This window comes from Bombus pyrosoma, linkage group LG3, assembly GCF_014825855.1.
Source record: "Bombus pyrosoma isolate SC7728 linkage group LG3, ASM1482585v1, whole genome shotgun sequence".
Classification (NCBI taxonomy): domain Eukaryota; kingdom Metazoa; phylum Arthropoda; class Insecta; order Hymenoptera; family Apidae; genus Bombus; species Bombus pyrosoma.
This window is the reverse complement of record NC_057772.1, coordinates 4,628,245-4,652,872: the sequence shown is the minus strand read 5'-3', so window position 1 is coordinate 4,652,872 and position 24,628 is coordinate 4,628,245. Positions and strand designations below refer to the sequence as shown.

Below are 24,628 nucleotides of genomic sequence, written 5' to 3'. Positions count from 1 at the left end.
TACGAAGCTTGCATCGTTCGGACAGAAATTCTTCGAGCATCAGGTCTGTTCCGACGCATCGAAGCAAAAGCGAAAGATAGTCTCATCGCTCCAGATATCTCGCGATATTTCTCTATGCAAGCCAAAACTTTTCGAAAAAATTGTCCTCGCTATATTTTCTCTTTGTCGTTACGATCGCTGTCTTGCTCTCTTCCTGCGAGGAAACAAAAACGCAACCAGCGACAGATTTTCTATATGATAAGGAAATGGTTAGAGGAAGATAAAAATGAACGGAAGAGGTCTTTCCGCGGAACGACGATCGTTCGCATGAAACATTTCCACGTGGTCGACCGGTCAGGATCGACAAGGGTCGCTGGTCGAATCGCTTCTCCATCACGGTATTTTTTCTTCTACGCTTTAATTGCTAGCTGCCACGGAACTGCCTCGATTAAAAGTTTCCGCGTCGCGTCGCTTCAGACGAACGTTGCGTGCACTTGGCTTCCGCAGCGACTGAAAAATCCACGGGGTACGGGTCAAGTGGTCGAAGATCCTAGTGGGCGCATCTCATGGATCTTCTATTTCGCGTGATTCGGTTAATTTGCTCCCTCTCTCACTCTCTGTGTTTCTTTGTTTATCTTGTCGAATCTTCCCTGCATGTTTCATTTTTATTTCTCGCGTGGTTTCGACTAGGCTTGATGACGGCGAATATAAAGTTTCAGGAACGTTTCTTCTACACGGACAAAGCGAAAATTTGCCCAAAATTCGCAGAAGATGATGTGCTACTATATGATTGGATAAACGTTAAAAAATTTGTATGCTCGTAATAAAAGAAAAGATAATTTAAAAAGAATCAAAGTTACCTATCTGTATATTATATTATATTAGACGCTGTTGTTTTCTCGCAATTCCCATCACTCTGTTCTTACATTCGGCAATAAATTATCCTGTTTGCTTCTAACCCATGAAATTCAAAATTTGCCAAACTTCCGTACGATAAAACGTACGAACTCGCGATATAGGAGGATAAGAAGGAGGAAAATAGCAAAGTCGTAATTCGAGGTATGATTTCCTTCCAGCGGAACGATACTCTTAAAATTTGCGATATTTCCACGAACGAGTCTTTATGCCGGGTAGCGTGTCTCGACGTTGAAATTTGCTCTGCATAGGGAGGCGGCACAAAGTCCCGGAAACACGGGACGCCGTAAAAGAATCACCGTTTTCGGACTTCTCCGAAAGACAAACCAGTTTCGACCGTGCTGTCGACAAGATAGAAAAGGATACATTTCTTGGAAGAAGTCCAGATGTGGTGGCTGAAGGATGTCCAGGGCCGACAGGACCTGAAAAACAGAAATTATAGCGAATTCAGGATGGGTTGGTTCGATGTTACCGCTTAATTGCTACACCGCGCACTTTTGTATATTTATGAGAAACTTTCAAGTGCAAAAATCCACAGAATGTACGATACAGTGTTACCTAGCGTATCTAGATCACAGTTTTTGTTAATTATATCTAGAAAGATACGAACATGCATAAATATCCGCGGTCTAGTGATTGCTCGAAGAAACTTAATATTTGAGAACACAGTTGCTCCCTCGAACAACGCGTGCTATAGGGGCATGGAAATCCATGTAACTGAAATAACCTTCTCCCCTTCGTCGCAAAAGATCGAAGCAGAAAAGAGAGCTAGCTGTGTAGCTAGCAGGAACGCATGGGTCGTTTGATCTTTTTCTCAAATTCGACTGTCCGTTACTTCTTCTCCGCAACGACGATTTGCGAGGATTTAATCGACACGAACGAATTCGCGTTCGCTCTTTCTCGTCCCTCGTATTCTCCATGGCGAAAAAAATTGTAACGGCACGCTAAATGAATTCGAAATGAACGTCGAAATTTCTCCAGAAAAGAATCCGCGTATAACCCAAACTGCGTTGCTCGAGGGAACACTGTGCATGTGTGTACCAAACGTCTGTCGTATAATACAAATAACACAATTTTTTTTTATTTATTCATCGATATATTATGCGAAAATATTTAGCTTGAACCATAATGCGTCTACAGAATGTGAAAAATATTATCACGCGAAATTCGAACGTTAAAGATGATATAAAAAAGGATGGAATTGTTCTTCCATATCTATATTTCTTCTAACTGCTCTCTATTTTTGTTCCATGTTTTGTGCTTTATTTTGAAACTTTTAGACTAATTGTCTACGGTTTCGAGTTTCCTAAGTAACGAACCAAAGAACGATAAATTCACTTTAATCGAAACTCGAAGGTTCTCCTCTGAATTGAAAAATACAAAGCGGCACATAAGTTATTATTAGACGAGAATTTCCTCGGGGAATTAAAATTCTTGGAATTTGCAAACGCTTCTCCGTGCTCGAGAGATCGACACGTTCCTTCAGTGGCCGGACGATAATGCGCTTATCTAGCTCGTAAAACAAAATGCCGACTGTATTTTCATTCTACGGCAGATAACCGCTACTAACCGAGGCACAGATAAGCGAATATACTGGAAAATCAGCACCTCCGAAGGGGAAAAAGGCCACTGGTTTTTGGTTAGACACGTTCCTTACGGTTATACGTCTACTTATCGACTTTTCGTTCAGCCTCGTCGAATAATTTTGAATTTTCATAAGAAGCGGCTGTTTTGTCACTTGAAAGTCAAACACGCTACGACGTTTCAAGTGCGAACAATTTTTGGGCAACTTGAAACTTGAAAATAATTTAAGAAAACGGAAGAATTTGATACTTGGAAGCATTGTACTTGACGATAGAATTCGAATACTCGTCTATTTCTAAAATTCAATCGTATTCTTTATGACAGTTTCGTAATAAAATTTCCAACGTCTGTCAGAGAGAAAACAGAAAACGCTAGAGGATTCAGTAAGAAATATAACTTAAGCGATTGCTCGATCTTTCAACGTCTACCATACTGTTCTCTAAACGGTATATGAACGTAGAAAGAAATAAAAACGTTTCGAAGAGCTGTTTCAGAGACGACAAAATTTGATCGATCGTTATAACGAAAAAATGATCACGATCGTTCGACAGTTATACTTTATAACTTTTAAAAGCTTCAATTTTTCGACATGCCAGGCGAACAATAAAATAAATATTACTTACGTTTTCGTGTTTGAAGAAGCAGAGCATCTTCAACTCCCTGAAGACCCGTTTGCTACTCACGAGGCTCTGAAAGACGTTCGGCAGTTTCTTCAAGGCCACTCTCCTACCGTCCCTTGGATCCGTCACCGCCCTGTAAATCATAAAATACGAACGTTACCAACAATCGGTGGAAGAGGATATTATTAAACGCGACTTATCGTTTCTTTATAATAAAATAAATGAATATAATGGAAGTAGATTTATCGGAACAGCAGTCGTTGAAATGAAATTCTCGATAACGAGGTTTATCATCTTGTTGATTTTAAATAATTTTAGTTTATTAATCGAATCGCCGTCGATCGACTCTACGTATCCGCTTCATAATTTCGGTTGAAATACGCCAAATGCCGGACATGGCAGAGTACTTTTTATGATCAACTGCAAATGAAACGTATTCGGATGATATAATTTTCTACAAAAACGATCGCATATCCAATTTATAAATTTTCGTAATTCCATCTATCGCTGTGAAATCTCCAAAACGCGGTGCAACTCGTTAACAAAAATTTCAAAGATCCCTACGATTATTCACCCCAAAATTTATCCGCCATCGAAGCTCATCGAATTCGCTGATATTTCCATCTCGCAGGTATTCCATCGGCAATATATATCATCTATCGCCGCAAATACTTCGAAACACGGTCAAACTCATTAAGAAAAATTTCAAAAGCCGATACGACCATTCTCCCCCCCGAAAAACCTACCACGATCAAAACTCATCCATCGAGCATCGAACAATCGAAATCCCAGAAGAGTCAACGTCGAGATAGAGAGCGGATGGGACGATAAATTTCGACGTTGGTCGTCGATCCGCGAACACGAGTGCCAGGGAATAGGAGGAACGCAGCAGGGGTTAGGAGGGTTAATAACAGAGAGAGCGGCCACGATCGATTCGTAATCCGCGAGCAGACGACGAGGCCGCACAGGGCCTGGTCCCTGGAATAATTATTGTGCCTGCAATTAGTTCGTTTACGGTGGCTCGATTTCATTGTCAGTCAGACGACACCGCAAACCGACGATTCCAATCCCTCGTTTTCATTCGACAGTCAATCTCATCCCGCGGCTGGTCGAACCCTGTCCGACGACGTCATCCGCGTCCCGACGCCGCGATCAACCGATTTTTCTACATTTTTCAGAGACAGGGTCGTGATCGTAAAATCGGTTGTCGTGCGGTTCGTACTGCTTTCCGTGTGTTTTCTGAGCTTTCGGATGGCAAATAGAGGGGAGAAGTAAAGGTTAGACGAAGAAGAAGAACACGGTAGATGAAGTTTAATAATATTGGGTTGACAATTATGCGATTGCGGATTTTGCCATTAGGTGGTAATGACAAAATCCGCAATCGCTTAGTTGCCAACCCAATACACGCTCGTATAACGCGATGAAAAGTTAGGATAGTACTTATGAGATTAGATACACGGATCCGTGTAAAGCGTCGGAGTTTGGAGTTCATTTGAGCGAGTTGACAGTTTTCGAACTCTTTTTGAAACTTTTTTGTGGAAAATGCAATACCACGTTGAGTAGCCACGAGATATACCTTGCGTACACATGCAGAGTGAATCTGATGATTATAAAAAATACAAAGATTTAGTTCATATACCTGAATTACTATGATGTAAGGCGACGCTTTATAGCGTACGGTTTCTCGAAGTTTGATAATGTTTGTAGAGTACCAAAGGGGTAGTAGGGATAGAAATGAACCATGCAGATTGTTAATTTCTCCTTTCCTAAGTCACAAAGCTTCAATTCGTTGATCTAGCAGAAAATGTAGGTACAAAATGAAACAATAATTCAAAGCTCTGACGACTATCTCCAACGAATTCAAACATTCTTATGCTCGATAGAAAAGGCAAAAACATTTATGAGAATGAAGAAAAACAACATAAACCAATATGTATAAAGCAAAATGAGAATTAAGTCGATGATAAAAGTAAAGCAACAGTTTCAAACATTTTTCCACGTTTGAAGATATAATATAAATATCCTATAAAAGATTTATAGGAGAAGAAGGAAAGGTCGGTAAAAAGCGGTGGTGGATGGCTTTGTACGAGCATCGAAAAGCAAATTAGCGAAGGCAAGTCCGCGATGCGCGTCGCACGCACTCCTTCAGGGTCGTTCTACTCGAAATCAGTGGCCTCACTTCCGTTATACTCGGCAAGCCGAGTGCGATGACCCTTTTCGAAGATCGTCGTACCTTTCTTCGTTCGTTTCGTGACTCGCTTCTGTGAATCGAGTTTAATCTCCGTCCGCAGCTATGGATCCCCCCCTTCAATGGGGGGACACCCTTCAGATAAGATAATTAACACCACCAAATTCGATCGCGATAACCACCGAAAAGTTTGGCTGCTTGTTCGTCGCTCCCATAACTTTACTGCCATTTCTACCATATTTTTCCGTAGTCAATCGAGTAACAATGAAATTGCAAAGCTTCAATTTCACAACTGGAGTATTCAAGAAATCGAAGGCTGGAAAATCTGGAAATTGGGGTGTCTGAAAAATTACGAATTGGAACGCTTGGAAAGTTAGAAGTTTGGAGACTTGAAAATTTGGATATTTGGGAATTTGAGTATCTGGAAGTACGAAGCATCGGGAACTTAGGTACATCAAAATTCGAAGCTTTGTAAATTTAAAGATTTAGGAAATCATTCAAATATTTGAAAATTTGAAAGTTAAAATACTAAGAAATCGGACAGTTTGCAAATTCAAAAGGTCCAAAGTTAAAAGATTCGCTACAACTGCAATTAGTTTGAAATGGTAGGACGTGTAGAGTGCCAAAAAGATACTCGGCGTTTTATTCAATAGCGTGTTTATTAACTCTACTAATGGTTTCGTTGCAAGTCCCGACCGATCTCTTAATCCTTTTCTTTCCTTTTTGTCGCCTCTCGATATCTCCGCTACGCACGCGTTCGTTAGGCACTCGCGATCGTGGTGACGTACCCCTTCTTTCGAGTATTTGGCGGAAGGACCATGGGATATCGATGACTCATTAGGCCTGTCGACACTTATGCTTCATCGCGATCTTGCTTATGTTTCGCCGGTTTCTCGTAAACAGTCCGTCGATAGTCTTTGCTGTCGAGTGCCGCTACAACTTCAACTATGGGACCTCGAAGAATTAACATTCCTGAAGAAATTTTCTCTTATCGCGCGACAAACCTCAAACAATCGTCTAATCGAATCTAAACAACCAAAGGAGCCAGGCACTCTTCACCACCGATAAGAAGCTGGTTTCTCGAATCAACAAGTATCTGCTTACGTCTGCCCTTTCCTCTATCCCTTTCTTTCCAGCCGGAACGGTTAATTCCATTGGACGATAATTAACATCCAAGTTCGGGTTAATTTAATCTGGTTGAATTCTCATCGGATCGATGTTACTTGAAACTCACACGCGTGAGCCAAACGCGCATACGTGTTCCTCGGTTCTGTTCGTTCGGCCATGTGACACGTTCCCTCCGCATATTACACCGCAACATTGTTATCAAGCATGGTGGCGCGCATAAATTCCGACATGCGACGAGAAAAAGGGGAGGGAAAAAAATCAGACGAGGAAAAAAAGAATCGGTCGCGAGGAAATAAAGGGAATAAAGGACGCGCAATTTAACCAGGCAGTCGCAATTTTCTGCAAAAGTTACGACCTCTTCCACCTCTTTCCCGTTTTTTTCAACTCTTCTTTGCCTGGCTTTCGCTTCCGATAAAGCTTCCGAGCTTGCTTCTGCTTGCTTGGTTGCCCGGGATTTGTTTTGAGAGGAAGTTTTAAATCGAGATTCTCTAGTTCCTAACCGAGGTTCACCGTGGAAATACTGTTTTTAAACGAGAACGTAACGTCCAGATAGAGCTGATAATTCATGCCGTTGCAAGGGCTTCAGGCTGGACTTTCAGGTTAAATGAAAGATGAGCTTTTGTGGTGGAATGAATATTGAATAATTCCTTTTGCGATTATTTTTTATGATTCACGAACAAGGAGCTGAATTGTTAAGAAGCACCTTATGGAAACCCTTGAATACTTTTGATTTTTAATATTGTACCAGCTGCGATGCTCCATAAATTATTACACAGTTGAAGCGACAACATTACAAACATTATTCTTCGAAATTCATATTACACTTTACGATTATTTGCACGATCTTTCGACAAATAAACTCAAGAAAACGAATTATACATCTTACGTTATTTGATGTTACGCGTGATTTCCAATTTTTCGTGGGACATTTCATACGTTACAACTTAACAACGTTGTAATTATTAGAACGATATTATAACAATTATACTTGCATTATTTTCATATCGCTATTGTTACTGTAGACATACTCCAGTTATTGTACTATTACTGCAATATTTTTAGAATCCACGCTTTAGATCGCAACAAACCGTCATTTCTCTTCAAACATTATCAAACTGCCCAAAATACCATTTCCTCTATGAATGTCTTCTTCTTAACATAAAGTCCCGAATATTCCAATATTCTGCAAACAATACTGTTGCATTTGAAACAGGCTCCATTATCTTCGGAACACACGTACCAGTCTCTATCTATTCATAAACAACGTCTTTTATCTTCAAATAGAACGCAGCGACTATCGTGCAAGCCAATAAAGAGAATCGGCAACATGTACTTCTTTATCTATCCCGAATAATTCTCCGCTTTTCTTCATTTTAATTCGCCATTCATTTAATCGAATACTTCTATAAATTCGTCATTCACCTCGCAACAACATCAAACATATCGCAACTTAGAAATGTACACGGAAATTATATTTTAACACTAGAAGTATCACACCAGTCCAATTGACTGGTTTTACAATTTTATTTTCAAATTCCAACTTCATGTTATATCTTTTCCTGCAATGATGTAATGACTTTCGCAACGATAACTAAAAGAATAATATAGTGAATTTTATTTTGTTTTTTATGTATTCAAAGTGAAAATAATTTTGTATCAAGGCTACTTATACCAATATCAGTGAAAATGGCTGATACTTGTCAAAGTGTAAAAGGGTTTTGTACAACTACCCACGCGTTTTTTAAATTTCTACTGCGCATCATTCGATGTGATGATATCAGTAATTAGGAAAATTCCGGATCAATCGCTAGATCGCTGGATGCTAACGCTAGAAATATCATACCAGTGAAAATGACTGGTTTTGCAATTTTATTTTCAAATTCCTACTTCATGTTATATTTTTTCCTGCAATGATGTAATGACTCTCGCAACGGTAACTAAAAGAATAATATAATGAACTTTATTTTGTTTTTTATGTATTCAAATTCAAAATAATTTTGTATCAAGGCTACTTATACCAATACCAGTGAAAATGCCTGGTACTTGTCAAAGTGTAAAAGGGTCCAGCAATCTGTTTATCGAATCCCAATTAACCAGTTTCCTCGTTTTCTACAACTTCCCACACGTTTTTAAAATTTTTATCGCGTATCATTCAATATGATGATATCAATTATCAGGAAAATTCCGGATCGATCGCTAGATCGCTGGATGCTAACACTAGAAATATCATACCAGTGAAAATGACTGGTTTTGCAATTTTATTTTCAAATTCCTACTACTTCATGTTATATTTTTTCCTACAATGATGTAATGACTCTCGCAACGGTAACTAAAAGAATAATATAATGAAATTTATTTTGTTTTTTATATATTCAAACTGAAAATAATTTTGTATCAAGGCTACTTACACCAGTACCAGTCAAAATGACCGACACTTGTCAAAGTGTAAAAGAGTTTTGTACAACTTCCCACACTTTTTTTAAATTTTTACTGCGTATCATTCGATATGATGATATCAATTATCAGGAAAATTCCGGATCGATCGCTAGATCGCGATTCTACAATTTTATACATGTGTCAACCCTCGTTTAAGTCGATCATGGTCGCAGATGGATTAATAATACCAAAAATGTACTACACAACATGGAATTCCTTCCGTAAGAAATTAATAAATCAATAAATATAAGAATACTCTATTATTACGTAGTTTTTAAAGACCAGTCATTTTGAATGGTTTTGGTAGAAATAGCTTCGTGCTAACTATCGGTAGTTCTAGTGTTAAAGATGACAGAACTCTACCGACGGATGTATTCACGGGCGTAGCGAGAATATATTCCCTTGATTCTATTTAATAGAAAATTTGGAAACTAGATCCGATGTATTTATAGAGATCGTTTAGCCGGCCGTTTAACGACCAACAATGCCATTACCGTTTCTGCGGCGGACAACGCGCGCTTTTTGCGCCGCTTGTTTGCCGCACGTCCATTCGAAGTAGAATCCCATCAAATCCCGTTCACGCGGCCTCGCTTTAATTCCGGACCGCTTGCATGTGAAATTAAATCGAACCGCCTCGACAATGCCCGGAAACAGCACGTTGCAGAGATTCAACCCCTTACGCTGTCGCGAATCTATTCTGCAAATGGACTGTCTCTAAGTTCAACCTCTTGTCTCGTTATGGACTGTCTTCTAACACGTTGAAGAACGTCACGGCTGCTAGTCTTTCCGTTGGCATTGAAAATGCCAAGAAGAGTAAAAAAATGTCTTTCTTTTAAAAATACATCGGATATTTCGCTGGGTAAATCTCACGTAAATTGAAAGATAATTCATAGATAAGATAATCTTCCTCTCTTTGACTAAGTTAAAGGGATTTGAGGGGAAAAGAAGGAAGATGTATAAGAGACTTTTGTGAACACAAGGATTCGAATTGCGTTATAGTGAATTTTAAAGAGTAACGAAAAATAAATTTAAGTGATTTATTGAAGGAAGAGGCGGTTCGTGGTGCGTAGGCAATGGGCTATTTATCAGGTGGAGAAATTTGAATGAATTTTGAGATGGAAAATGAAAGTAACGATAAGACGATAGCTGCGAACAAGTGGGAAATTTACTGCGTATAATGAGAACAGATTTTATCCTACTTTCTGTCGCACAATCGAAAGGTGATTTCTTGTCGTTGTTCCTTTCACTGGATCATCGTTGAAAAGAAAACAGGAGAATGTATTTTTCGATTTGCTTCTATTCTACAATGCATTAGATTGTCCGAAAAGTTTCTTTCGTTTTATAAGGAAATAATGGACGCACAATATTTTTTGTTTTATATTAGTTTATCGAATTATGCACGAATATAATAATAGAAATAGAACGAAATGAATCATACTTAATTCAATAAAATAATATAAAACAGAAATTGTTGTTCATCTATTATCACCTTATGAAACGAAAGAATCTTTTCGGACAATCTAATATAACACGTACGGTTTCGAGGGTTAAAACTTAAGCGGTTCGACGATCTCGCTGTACTTTCTTATTATACTGTTACCAATTTTTCTAATAAATGTAGCGTCCTCTTCGATACGATTAAGGTAGAATGATTATAGCACAGGAGCATTTCATCGTGCACTAATTCCGTCAAAGGGGGTTTAATAATGTTCGTCGGTCAACCCCCGTGTGTCGAACGATGCGTCGTAAGCGCAAAATCGTTTCATCTCTGTATTTTGTTATCGCAGCTATTCCAATCGATTTTCAAATAGAGTTCGAGTTGATTATCGCGTGGGGTATCTAATTAATCGGTAATTAAATCGTACAGTATATCCTACAAAAGCTGATCCCCATAGTAAACACAGTGTACTCCACCCTTATTTTATTTCATCCAACATTTTTCTTCTCATTTTAAATTCATCGTTCTAACATCATCATCGCGGAATATTTAATTAAACGCTGATTAAACGGAACTCCGCGCCGCTAATGGAACTCGTTTCGCCTCTATTTTGTTATCGATTTTCTTTATACGGGGGAAACTGCCGCATTAATTCCCCGTAGAATGTTTTAACTAAATATCGAACAAATCGATACCAATACCGATCACGCTCTACCTATTTTCTACTCGATACACCAGAATATTCGTTTATTTTTCATGTAGCCTGATTTAACCCATGTAAATCATCATTAATCGACTAAAGCAAAGCAGAACGAAATATGGAAAAAAATATTATGAACATGCTTCCGCATATTGAAATATTATCGAGTGAAGTTTTGGTTCCATGTATCAATGCTCGAGACTCTCGAATCCTCGATTTTCGAAATTTTCAAATTTCTAAACTCTCCGACTTTCGAACTACCAAATTTCTCCGACGTTCTATTCTCAAATTGCGAAACTTTCAAACTTGTTCATACGCAAATTTCCAAATTTCCAAGTCCTCGGATGGTGTTAATTGCGTAAGCTCTGGACTTTCCCATACAGCGTAATTCAACTCTTGCGAGTCATCGTTAATCAACCAGCGTAAATTATTTAAAAAACACCGAACAACGTAAAACGTAGAAATATAATGCCACGTTGAAATATTATCGACTAAAGTTTCATTCGGTATTTATTTTACTATAACATCGTCTTTCCGTAGGTGGAAAATAATAGTAATTCGATCGGGTGGTGCTCGCGAAAACTTGTTTTCCCGTGGCTGTCTCGGTTCGTTCGTCTCTGTGTGTTCGTTTTTGCGTGTCGTCGTTCTCGTTGGGCGTCGTTGTGTAGGTGAAAGGAGCGAGGAGAGCTGAGCGCGATTTTGCCGCGTCGAAAGTCTGACGAGCATTAAATAGTTCAGCGAGCAACTATACTAGCTGGCGGAGCGACCGGCTGAAACGTTGAACCGGCGCCCGATGATTTTCTTGGAAGCCCAGTGATTTTGCCCACAGCGGGAAATTACGCTCGCCAACTTCTACGCAGCCGGTGAAATGGGAAAACTGACGGATATCGCGCGTTTCTCCCGTTAAATATCGTCTTCTGTTATATTTCCGATATCATTGTTTTCCATCGCAATATTTATCACAAGCTTCGGCTTCGAAATTTATTAACATTAAGATCTCTTCTTCTTCTTCTTCTTCTTCTTCTTCTTCCGTTCAACGATAATCCTATACATCGCTTACATTTAATAATTTTAAACCCAATTCTTAAAATTTTGTGATGCACAACTACAGTCTCGTTTCACTTAGAAACGTATGCTTCTAGAACAACCCCAAAGCGCAACAAACAAATAAACCGCGTATCCTATCGAGCGATAAACGTGCACGCGTCACTCGTATTAATAATTTTAATGCAAAATCTCGATATCGTAGTATTTCATCACGAGTCTATAGTTCCCATAAAAATATTTCTAAGACAAGCCCTAAACGAAGAAACGATAAAGACAAGTAATAAACACCGTAGCGCGCAGTACGATTCGCTTAGCAACTAGCCAAATAACGTGTTCGACGATAATCGAACCCGCCACTTACGTAAAAAGCATCCGAACAATAAAATAAAGTAATTAAAGTACGGCCGGTTCAATTCAATTAACTCTAAACCGAATATCCGAGTGAACGGATAATGCTGGCCGCAATTACACGCGAGAAATCCTGTAACAAAATAACGGTGTAACAAAGACAGAATTTCCGCAAATGAAATAGAAGTAGGCATAATTCGTAAACGTTATCGCGTCCAGTTCCATTTAATTACCATCCAATTAAACATTGCGCCGATAAACCGATAGCGCAGTTACGAACGAACAAAGAAAAATCAACAACGAGACAGAGAAGGGCTGGTGGGTCTCAACCCTCTACTATCCCCTCTATTACCCTCATTCGGTGTCACTATGAAAATAAGGGTGAAAGGGCGAGCGTTATCGAGGATCGTACAGCTTAATCAGTGTTTAATTAAACGATACAAACGATATTAATTCGTTGCACGATGACTTACGGTTTTATCTATTTATCCAGACGTTGTCGTATAATCCCCTGAATAAACGTGACGGTATTGTTTGTTCACTATAACGTTGCTAGTGAATGATTCATCCGTTTGGAAACGAAACGAGTTTGCAGGGATGTGTGGCTCGTGAATTTTTAAACAGGCGACATGGTATCACGAGTTTCCACAAATTTCGTTAATAATAGACGAGAGTCCACGATACGATCGAACGGTGGAATTTCATTAATTATGTTGCAGTAGATTTTCAGCGGAGAATTTCGATTATGACGTATCTACGGCCACTAGAAATTTCGAAGCAATATAAAAAATTGAGGTATCGTTTACCCAATGATATTTTCAACGTTCTACAACTGGAAATTTGTTTAATTATATACCAAATTTCTACTTTGGTTTCAAAGCATCAAAATTCCTATGAATTATATTTAACTATGATAAATTAAACGGGGAAATACGATAGATTATTAGCGAGAAAATATAAAAATCTATCCTTCAAATATATTAATTGTATTAATATCGTTAAAATTCCTTGTTATTCTATTTAAATAGTATGTGTATTCATACGTCTGTAAAATATACTAATATCCCTGAAATGTATTTAGTTAATCGTATCCGAGTTAAGAAAACTATTAGAACCATAAAAGGATCTGTGAATGCATTAAACAAAACGGGAGACAAAAGATTCGATTCAAAGATCAGGGACAATGAATCGTTCTTATTGTTAGTCAACGTTATCTTAAGCGATTACGTGGGTCAGAACTGGTCCAACAGACAACCGATTCAGGTCTGAAAGATTCCATTCATTCGGGACGCGTGTTCTACCTGTGTCGTTGAGAGTAACATTTTCGAAGAACACGAAAAGTTGGATACTACGAGCACCTTATTTCCCTTCGGGTCGCTACCGATAAAACTTCAACTTTAGGTTTGTGCGTTATCGCCATAGACGAATAGGAAGGGAAACATTATCGTCTGTGCCACGTGGACGAGCATTGTATTCTCTCTCATCTAGACACGCATAAATTTCAAGCAAACCGATCAATTGTTAACGCTGGAAACCGAGGGCGACTACGATCGCGATCGTTTAACATTCGCATAATTTACTCGCTACGATTCTGGTCGAAAACGATGCAAATTAGTCTCGAGTTGTCGATCGAGACTTTCGTGATTTCCGATGACTTGATCTACGAAAAATATTTTCGAACAGCTCCAAACGAAGAATTAATCATCTATCGCTTTGAATATTAAAATTAGAAGATGGATATTAAATAGAAAATGAATTTACGTGAATGAGCGATTTGTGAGAAATAATCCGACGCAATTTCTGCCACTTTTTAAGGAAATTTAGGAAATTTGACTATTTGTTACCTATATAAATATTAAAATCAAAGCAATTTGTATGTACTTTTGAGTTTAATTTAGAAAAGATATTTTTAAGGACGATAAGACACTACTCGGTTATTAATTACTTTTTGAATGTTAAAATCAGAAAATGGTTATTGATTACTTTTAGATATTACATAAAACGAGACTGAGGATTTATCAACGATGGCTCGTTTATTATTTAGATGGCATTACAATCAACGGTATTTACCAGCTTGTTGTTAATTTTTCAACTTTAATTTGCTTTTGCAACGCGTAATTGTTGAAACCTGGAAATAGCTGCGCGTGTTGTCAGCAAGAATGGCGAAAGGTGGGGAAAAAGTTATCGATCTCTCGCACGCATGCCAGTCACTGTCTACACGCGACCGGGTCCCTGACCAGCCGTTGCGAAAGAACCTTCATAACGTTAAAATAAATCCACATGGTGAAATGGCAACGTATTAAATGAAAAAATTAATTCAAAAAATTTGGACACAATTCTTGCAAATATCAGGAACAATCCACCGGACGTTTCTCTCCCGCTACGGAAGAAACAAAAATATTATTTCTATGCTAAAATATATTTTTGCGATAACTGGATATCAAGAACTACTATATTTCGCTATCAAACAGTTAAAAATATCGTATCCACAGCGAAGATATTTTTTTCAGCGATCCACTTTCCTCGTTTTCGCTATCGAAAAGATAAAAACAGGTGCCGTTTTCATCGCAAAACAAAAACAAAAACAAAAAAAAAAAAATGTACTTCCTCAAAGTGTAAATATTAAATTCCATTTTCACTTTTCAAAAAGCGAAAATATTCCTCCTAACATTGAAAATGCCACGATTTTCAGCAACTAACTGTCTTTTGTCCGATTCTCGAAAATGACGAAGATATCGTTCCTAATCTTGGAAGCGTCATAACTCGATCGAACCTCTTCAAATTTTCATTACCGCGAAAGGATCACAGAAATCAAAAACAAAAAAAGAGGGAAAAGAAATGAAAAATAGAAATATATTTTTCTGAAAAAAAGGATCGGAAGTAAGGGTCGAAAGTAGAAAGATTCGAATGACTGACACAATTAGAGGGATCGATGTGTCGCAGCGCGGTGTGCAAATTGGCAAAGATCGAGACGGATTGGCACACGAGCAAAAAGCTCGTGACCTTGAGGTGCACCGGTGACCTTGAGGCTGACGGCACGTCTTCCGCATTGCTGCGAAATGGTGGGAGGCCGTCGCAGGGCTTTCGACCGGTCCGGCCAATCCCATTCGCAGACCAATCTCACCCATCGAACTCAAATCAGACGCGACCACAGGACCAATGTATCAAATCGGTCAAATTTAGCAATCAATCGGTAGCATAATTTGTCTCCGATAATTTTACGAAAATCCCAAAGTAGCGAACCAGAAATTGCAATTAAGGCGCGGGATAGCCTCATTTTTAGACGGCAGATAGTTTATGAAAATAATTGAAAGAGTAGAACCGTAGGCAGACGTCTTTCTCGGCTATTAAGTACCGTGACGAGTACTCTACTCTACTAACGACGTATCAAACACTCGATCCTTTCACTCTGAAACTCGGCGTTAACATTCCAAATTCACTCACGCGTGATAAACAATCGTACAAAATTTCCTTTTCTCGCAAAAAGCTGGCAGCAAAAAAAGGGACACAAGAATTAATGATAAAAGCATTAATGGTCGCTAGCGTGATTTTTGTTGCGAGTGACGAGCGTAAAGGCACGTCATAAGATGGGTTCCGCCAGAAAAATCGTTAATACTCGTTGCCTGGCGGATGATGATAGGAAGCAGAAAGATTAAATCCTGGGAACAAGAAGCTGGCGGATTCGTGTTTGCGTTAAGCGTTTCTTGCTACTTGGAAGCGGTAAAACGGTTCTACGAGATGCGCTGACCTGTTATCTTGCAATCAGTGGTGCTGTGTTTAGAGAATCGGCGTTCTGCGGTCGGTGCAGCTTTTTCGGCCGTTTTCCAACGTGGCTGGTTGAGAGCGTCGCAGTGCCACGTAATCGCGTTCGCGAATAGAATATTCCTCTTCAACGTTATCGAAGTTCTTTCTGCGACTTTATTACCTGCACCTTGCCTTTTCTATTTACTTTTGCTTTTCTCGCGTTCGCGTTTAAAAGTTTCACGATCAAAATTCCTATCGCCGCACTGAGAATAATTTGCGTGGATGAGGATCGGGTAAGTGTGTTTGAAAATGTTTACATTAGCATATTAGTGGCGAGGGGGGAACCATTTACAGGATGTAATAAACAAGTAATAAGATGTATACGATTGAAAAACGAGAATTTTGTAAATTATCCAGTGTCCTAAAAAGAGAGTATTAGAAATACTGCGCAAGCTTTTTCAGCGGTATATTTATCTGTGTTATAGTTGTAATGTCGTTCCAGATGATATAGGTCCTTTTTTTAGACATTTCCAGATGATCTCTCCAATCATCCATATGATATAGGTTTTTTCAGACGTTTCCTGTACTCGTCGCATCTTGCAACCATCAACACGCGTGAGCCAAAAGAAATAATCCAATACGACTCACGTTACGTATACGCTGATTGCCAGCAGGCGATTCTTCGGGAATTACAAAGCTACCCGAGAAAAACCTGCGGATGAAAAGTAAGAAGAAAAGGGGGGGGGGAAGAAATTCCTATGTGAATCATTAAAGAGTAAAAAGAATCGTGCGAACAGCCACTGGGAAAACGTTTTTAAACGTGATTTTTATTACTCTTTGTAATCGTTAAGTGAAATCTTGCCCGCAATTTAATATTTCTATATAAATTCGTTTCTACGAAATAAATTCTTGATTTATCAAACAGAATGGTGTTTAATATATCGATTTGATTGGCTGTTTCTTGCGGCGCTTCCGACGAGTATATATCGTACGGAAAACTTTCCTACGACAAAATAGAAAGACAAATCCGGCAGTGTCACGGTGATTCTCGAGGAATTCACTTTTCAAACCGCTCTTTCTGCTCGCGAATAAAACCTGACTCGTAAGATCTGGCTAAACATCCCCTCCCCCCACCCCACAGCAACGAGAAAAATCTACTTTCTCCATGAACCATTATTCTACGAGCACGAAGGAACAATTAACCTGGTTCATCAACCATACGTCCTGCTTCATATCGATCGAATCAACGATTGAACATCTTAATAATTTCCCGATAAATTCTTTCTAAATTTCTCATTTGCCGTACGTATTCCGATACTTACGAACGACGGTGTACGTTATCTCTATACATAGCATATCTAAAGCAATATATCACTGAAATGATAAGATTTCTCCAATGCAGAATCTCGAGAAGGACAAAAATTAACCCGAACATCGATCAAACCAATAATAACACGAGTAAGCAACAAAAGCTTCGATGAAACCTGCCTGATAATCTTTTATAAACTCTAATGATAACAAGAAACAAGGAAGAAGGGATCTGGTCGTTTTTCTTTCTCGTTAAACAAGCGCTAACGCCGGCCTCCTGTACCGCTCGCATCGTTCAAGCATTTTCCGCGACATTATTACCGCGATACGATCGACGACTCGCTCTCAATTTAATTACCGAGCCCGCGATGACCGCGTAAAAAAATCCTCTGATTAATTATGAGCGCAATTAGAGGCGGCGATAACGACGCGGTAATAAAGTCCTGAAATCGATCCGGTTTTTCGCGCGCACGCTGCCCCTGCTTCGGTGGTGTCCCGTAAGAGGACGAGCCGGTAATTTATTCACGATCAGATTAAGCCTTTCTACCTTTTTTTTCCATTAGCGATCGATGGAAAACGAAATCTTGTATTTTCGCGATCGAACGACCGAACGTCGGTATTTGTACTCGCGGTACGTCGATTACGCGACTGCCAGGGATTATTAATCGATAACGACGATCTAGTTCGATCGTGTACCGGGATAATAAAGATGAATATTAATTAAAGAGACGTGTTTCCGCACGAGATTAAGCGAAAGGCGAGGAATTACGAGGGAAAGACTTGGTACGGAAGACACAAGTTCGTCGTGGCTGTGAGAATGTTCGAATAAGTATACTTAAGAAAAAATGAGGATCTCTGTCGGAGAATTTTAGTATCTCGTTTTAGAATTTTATAGGACGTTTGAAAATCGTCGCAACGTCAAATGGATAAAAAGAGAAACAGTAGAAAAGATAGCATCGTATGTCCCCTTCGATACTATACAACTTCTGTTCGTGACTAAACATTTTACCGTATCATTCGTATTTTTCCAGATATTCAAGCGTTTACCGTTAAACAGGCCATACTGTGTATGGACATTACAACGAAGTAATTTAGTAATTGAAGGATGAGAGTTTTCCAAGCGATGGTTATAGGACGTGATATCTTGATGATATTATCGGATGAAATACGCGTTTCATTTCGTAAGTTCAATTTTATCTGCTACGCCTATATACGACTCTCATAGAAAGAAGATTAAAAAGAAAACACCCCACTGACTTCATTAAAGAAATAAAATAGCCAAACCCGAAGATGGTATCCTGCTGGGGTAGCCATCCACATGTTATTTAGCAATTAAGTTGGAAAAATTTACCAAATGTACCAATGCTGGACAAATTGTAAAGTACAAATTAGGTAATAATAATAATAAAAAGAAGAAGAAGAAGAAACCTATATACAGTTCCCTTGACGCTATATTGGAGGTATGCTCTAGTCGTGATAATCATTAGAAGCAGAGTTTTAAATGGTCGAGACGAATAATTATATTAACCACGCTTCGTTGGAAACTAAAAGTGCGTAGAAATACCATTAGTAGTAGCTTCTATATCGCTCTGAGTACTGGTATTTGATTTTATGAAAGGCTGTTGTCAAAAGGTACAATAAAATATTATTACGCCTATCATCAATAACGCAAAGAAGCTTCAAGGAAGGAATCAGACGCAATTGCGTTTGATTTATCGAATCCAACACATACTTTCGCATCTTCCATACTTCGTTGCAAAATAAGCGCGTGTAGAAATACTTTTTGCAGCCACTGTAACTGCAAACACGCCTCGTGTCACACACGATTAATGAATAACCCGAAACGAACAGACCACCAACCGCGATCAATTTTACAAAATCTTCCTATAGCTTTCAGAATTTGCGAAGCGTAATCCGACGAGAAATCAAGAACACGGCAGGCACGCGCGGCTCGCGTAATTAATACCGTCGATTATGCGTAGCAGGCGATAATTTATAATTGCCTGAACGCAGACACGCGGTCGAAACTTACACGGCAGAGGAACGCGCCGATCGATTACGGCTCGTTAGGTTGATTTACTAGCAACGGGAGACTCAGCTGTCAGACTACTCGCCCCTTAACGACGCCTGTTCATCGCCGACGATGACGACGAGACGGTGCCACGAGGATTCCTCGTTTCGCCGAATCCCACGAGTGTTTACAGCGAACCTAACTGGCCGGTTTGCCGTCTCAGCTTCCGAGAAACTTTCGGCCTTTCGCCTTGAAAGAGTCTGTCATCGCCTTGCGAGTAGAAGGGCGACGAGTTGAAAGATCTCGTTCCGACTCATGAAACCAATACACAGAGTTTCATATCGGTTGTTTTCAAGTACGTTGATCGTTGTTTGACGTATGAATAAGCAGATACACAGAAGCCGATACAAGATACAAGGCGAACAAAATAAAAATGATAATAATTGTTTATGTTCAACTATAGGGTAGTTCGCTAGTGATTCCGATTATAGATTCAAGTGAGATATTTTGTAGGTTTTGGAATCGTTTTCCTTCGGCAAAAGTGAGCTTTATATTTTTAAAGATTATTTGCACACGTTATCCAAGATCGTGATACGAGAGGAAACGTATTTAGGTCGTGAGTAGTGTATCGCTTTTAAACCAAGAGAAAGCCGCCATTTCGGTACCAGAAGCGCAACGATACGAACAAAAATAGAGGAAAACGATGTATTAAAAGGTTTTACAAAATGAAGGGAAAAATGGGACGATAAGATCGGGAAACACGTTGAATTTTCTGCAGTCGGGTATCGATCGTTGGGATTAACGTTGGTGTAAGTGGCCGGATGGTATTTACACGAGTAAGCTCTGGCTTGACTTTCCTCTAACTAGTTTAAATTTAACGCACGGAGAAACTGCGGTTTCGGCGCAACTGCCGCGACTTCTGGCCAGAAGGCGAGTGCGAGCTTCTTGAAACGGTTACGCGATAATAGAGCTGTAAGCGGTGTGTCTCGGAGAGGAGAAAGTGAGACGTTGTTTTGCTTGGAAAAACTTCCTCGCCGCGATTAATAACGTGCTACGTTAATACCAGCTGTAATCTGTTATTTCTTTCATTTGCGCCAGTACATATTAATTTACTTTTAGCAGAGAGTAGATTGCGAAATAATATCGAGTTGCGCTCTGAATTAGAGCGACCGAAGAAGATTTTAATTAGAAACAGACGCGTTTGTTGTGTTTCTCTCAGGTTAGGACAAGCAAGAAGCTTATTGGTAACTCTCGACTTACGTAGTAACTCCTTACGACAGAAGAAAATCGTAATTGAATTATAATATTGTTTTGTAAAGTACACACATCATTTGTATGACGAAATTAAGGAATCGGCAAAAAACAGAGTTAATCGGTTCAGCTTCTGAGAGAACTGGTATAAGACAATTTGAATCGCATCAAAGTTAGGCTGCAAGGACGTGAACAAGTCATCAACGAAGAAAAGAGAAACGCGCCAGACAAGAAACGTTCGGTCATCAGCTGGAATCGCGTCCGATTGCTGCTCGCTTACGATCAGCGAATTTCACGCGGCTCTCGCACGGGCCACTCGCGTGTTTCCATTTCTCACGGTGTCTCAACGCACGGGAATCGCTCGTAAAACGACAATTATGACGGATTATTGCGATCGTTCAACAGTCATCGCCTTCTCGTCACGCTCTCCGCCGTGCCTATACGCTTGATTACCGCAATAAAATTCCCGACGATCGTCGTTAATGACCCACCGATGACAAACCATTAAGCGAAACGGACAAACAAATATATTTATTCGACGCCTTGTTTTCTCTCTCCCTCGATACAGATACGTCTTTATATCGCCTGTCGTCCTCCAGTTTTATGGCATAGCTCGTGAATTTGAAGAATTTCTGTCATTTCGATTACGAACCGTTTCTTTTTCTTTTTCTTTTTTTTTTTTTTTTTATTTTACATCCAACGACCGAGGAACACGTAACTCGTATTTTTTAATTCTGCGAGGATCCTCGAATTTTTACGTTCCCGCAAAAAAGTATATTAGGATAAGATTTCACTCATGACAGGTTTAACGTAATTTCCTTTGACGATAGTTTTTAAACGTGAAAGTATGTTATATATAATCCTATAATCATAGTTAATCATCTTTCAAAACGACTCACTTGGAAAAACATAGTTTCATTTCACGTAATCCTTGCAGAACGTTCACTTTCTTTCGTCCCTGCTATATCCTTTCTGCCTGCCACGAGCAGCAAGTTTATCTTCCGATAGAATCCGCTTCCACCATAGACTCGTCTATTCCCAGGTGTTAGAGCAGGCCAATTTTACTTTCAACTTCGGAACATTCTACATTTCTCGAATCCATTCTAATTTACACTTCCACTTCGATACTCGAGATAAAACTCGACCCGTTCCTGCTTCTACGCGTACTATTACCCAGATTTTAGGTATCTCATGATCCACCGGTTAGAATATCCCAAAACTACCGCAGATTAGATCCTCTACGTTTTGAAACCTGACTCACGCTTCTGCACCCTGAACTTACTTAACCCCGCAGATTGCGGAGTCCGTGTCTGCGGATAGTGCTGGCATTACGACGATTTTCGCAGGGTTGTTTGCAAGATCGATAGAAAGTCAGCGTCTACTTTGCCTGGGTCTTCCTTCGTTCCCCTCTACGTTTATATTTCACGCTCTTTTTCGTGTAACATGCGGTTGTTCGTAAAATCGAACGCTTGTCGAACAAATTAATTCTATAAAGAGGCACATGGAAACATTTTTCGAACGATCTTTATAGCGCAAAAATACTTCAATACTTGGTGACTTTCAACTTAGAAGAGGATTATTTGAAGAACGATAAATTAACTCCACAAACAGATACTTTGGAATATGAATTTTCGAATAGTGTACGATCACGTGTTTTCACAGATTGTAGCTGCTTCTGCACTACTCTCATTTTTGAGATTGCAGAAAAACGTACGAAAGCAATATGAAATCGCGAAGAATATTAGAAATCTCGTTAGAGGATTGCCGATATTTACACGAAATAACAAAGATGCGCAAGAAATAATCCATCAAAAGGGAAGCAACAATAAATCAAATCGTAACACGGCTCACACCTGCCCCGAATTAACTGCAAATCGCACTAGAAACCATTGCAATCCGTTGCTTCTTGTTACAACTCCGCTTAATTACGTGAGTCTAAATTCCTGGATTCGAGGAATTTCCAAAGTCCAGTCGTAACACATCGTCGTTAAACTTGAACAAATTCACGTTCCTTCGTCGCGAAGCGAACATTTTAATAAGGCGTCGCTCGAGGCGACTTTTAACACCATTATCAACGAGCTTGCTCGTCGTTCTGAAATTCGCTCTCGCGACCTGCCAACTCGCCGAGACACGATGCGATCTCGAATAAACTGCCGGTCCGCGACTAACAAGCCTTGGCACCGGAATCGACAGCAAAGATTCGAGGATCGACACCGCGAGGATCCACGGTGTCGCTCGTCTCGAGGGTTTCCGTCTCCGGTACGGCGATGCTGCAGCAGGACGAGCAATTTCAACGATGGGAATTTTCGTGAAAAGAAGCTTTGCTCGGCAAGAATCGTCCGTAGGCAGAATTTCGATTTAAGGGAAGTTTAATTCGATGGAAAATGAGGCGATTCGGAGATGCCATTAAGCGAATTGCTGTCCCGTTCTGTACGATCCATATGATATTTCTTGTGCAGATTTTTGGGAATAGACACAGGAAATGTACTGTCTGCTATTGAAAATCCTAAAATTTTTATTAAAACTTCAACGTTCGATGTATAGATTATGAATTTCAAATTGTACATATAACGTCACACGTGGACAAATTTTGTTCGAAATAAAAATAACAAATAAAAATTTGTATAATATGAATAAACGGGTAGCTTGTTGCTAATTTGCACCAAATAAGTTATTTCGATCAATATTCTAGTGTATTGGGTTTTCGTGTTAATTTGAATTTTAAATGATAACATTTACACCATGAGCACATTTGAGTCATCAAAAGGTCAAATTCCTCCGCGCAGTAATTTGTATTTATTCTTTTTGAGGTTTTTATCTCGGAATAGAGACAGCAAACGCGTGGATGAATGTACTGTAGAAATTCTTTATTCAGAAATGTTAGAAATTAGGATTTCCAGTGATCTCTATCCTATGTGATAACGTATTGACAGATGGATTTATTACAGTGCATTAAACAGAAAACGATGATTATTTAACTTGAACTTAATGTAGTAGTGTGATATGACAACTCTCCATTAACGACTCTTGACCCTTGACTCTCCGGTGGCTAACTAACGATCAACGACTACTATGCCGAAATATATCGATGGCCATTAGGCCTATTGAAGTTTTCCGACCCTTTTAACTTGGCGCTTCATCATCGACATTGTCTGTATGTCGGTGATCTTCCCGCGGTACTATTGGGTTAGCAACTAAGTGATTGCGGATTTTGTCAATACCACCTAATGACAAAGTCCGCAATCACTTAGTTGCCAACCCAATATAATGGAAACCAAAGAAGCCGCTGTAAAGAAAATCGTTGTGCCAAAAATTAAACACTAGAAAAGACGTAGAATTTTCCTTGAAGTGAGACCTACTTCAACAATTCTCAAAATTGTTGTCCTCTCTCTTATTCTGGTAAACAAATTACTCGAATTCTCATCTTGTTGTCCCAACTTTTTTACACCGTTCGTTTTATAAAAATTCAATATTCTTTTTAATCCTTCGGACAATCGTCGCCAATCGTATTTTCGATGTGGAAGGTACACCCCTGACGCTTCTAGACGCCCTTCCCACGTGCAGGGAACACAGTTCGTAGGAAACGTTCGACAATATCGTAGGACGAATGCAACGCGTTCAAATCGAACGTACGTTGTATCAACAACGTCGATTGAGTTTAACGAGGAATCAATAACGACAAAACGAAATTCATATCGGCGGACACGAATCGATGTTTTTTCTCGTATCTCTGCACACGAGGCGGACGAATGCACGAAAAAACTGTTGCTCTTGGAAATTGGATTCGCGAAACAGTGACACGATCGATCTTTGCTTTCGATACCAAGCAACGAGAAGATACATGGAAGATATTTACGAAAGCATGAACAATTTTAGAAGCAAGTTGAAATCGATGATAAGACTTCTCGGCAATAAATCCGTAAGTCAGAGT

General features: G+C 39.4%; 1 protein-coding gene across 5 annotated transcripts in view; it reads right to left on the bottom strand.

Moving 5' to 3' along the window:
• The window catches only part of LOC122566258 (serine/threonine-protein kinase NLK), a 230,014-nt gene that overhangs the window by 89,191 nt on the left and 116,195 nt on the right, over window positions 1-24,628 (bottom strand). For 3 of the 5 annotated variants that reach the window (XR_006316447.1, XM_043723271.1, XM_043723272.1), the window contains exons 2-3: window positions 3,102-3,231; window positions 1,261-1,316 (exon numbers count right to left, since the gene is read on the bottom strand). Coding sequence is in view for 4 of the 5 variants with exons in the window: in XM_043723271.1 (XP_043579206.1) it covers window positions 1,261-1,316; window positions 3,102-3,231 (186 nt within the window). In the remaining variant the exon portion in view is untranslated. Of the gene's footprint in view, window positions 1-1,260; window positions 1,317-3,101; window positions 3,232-4,737; window positions 4,761-16,131; window positions 16,377-24,628 lie in introns of those variants that run through there. The other 2 variants (XM_043723273.1, XM_043723274.1) reach the window with 2 other exon arrangements.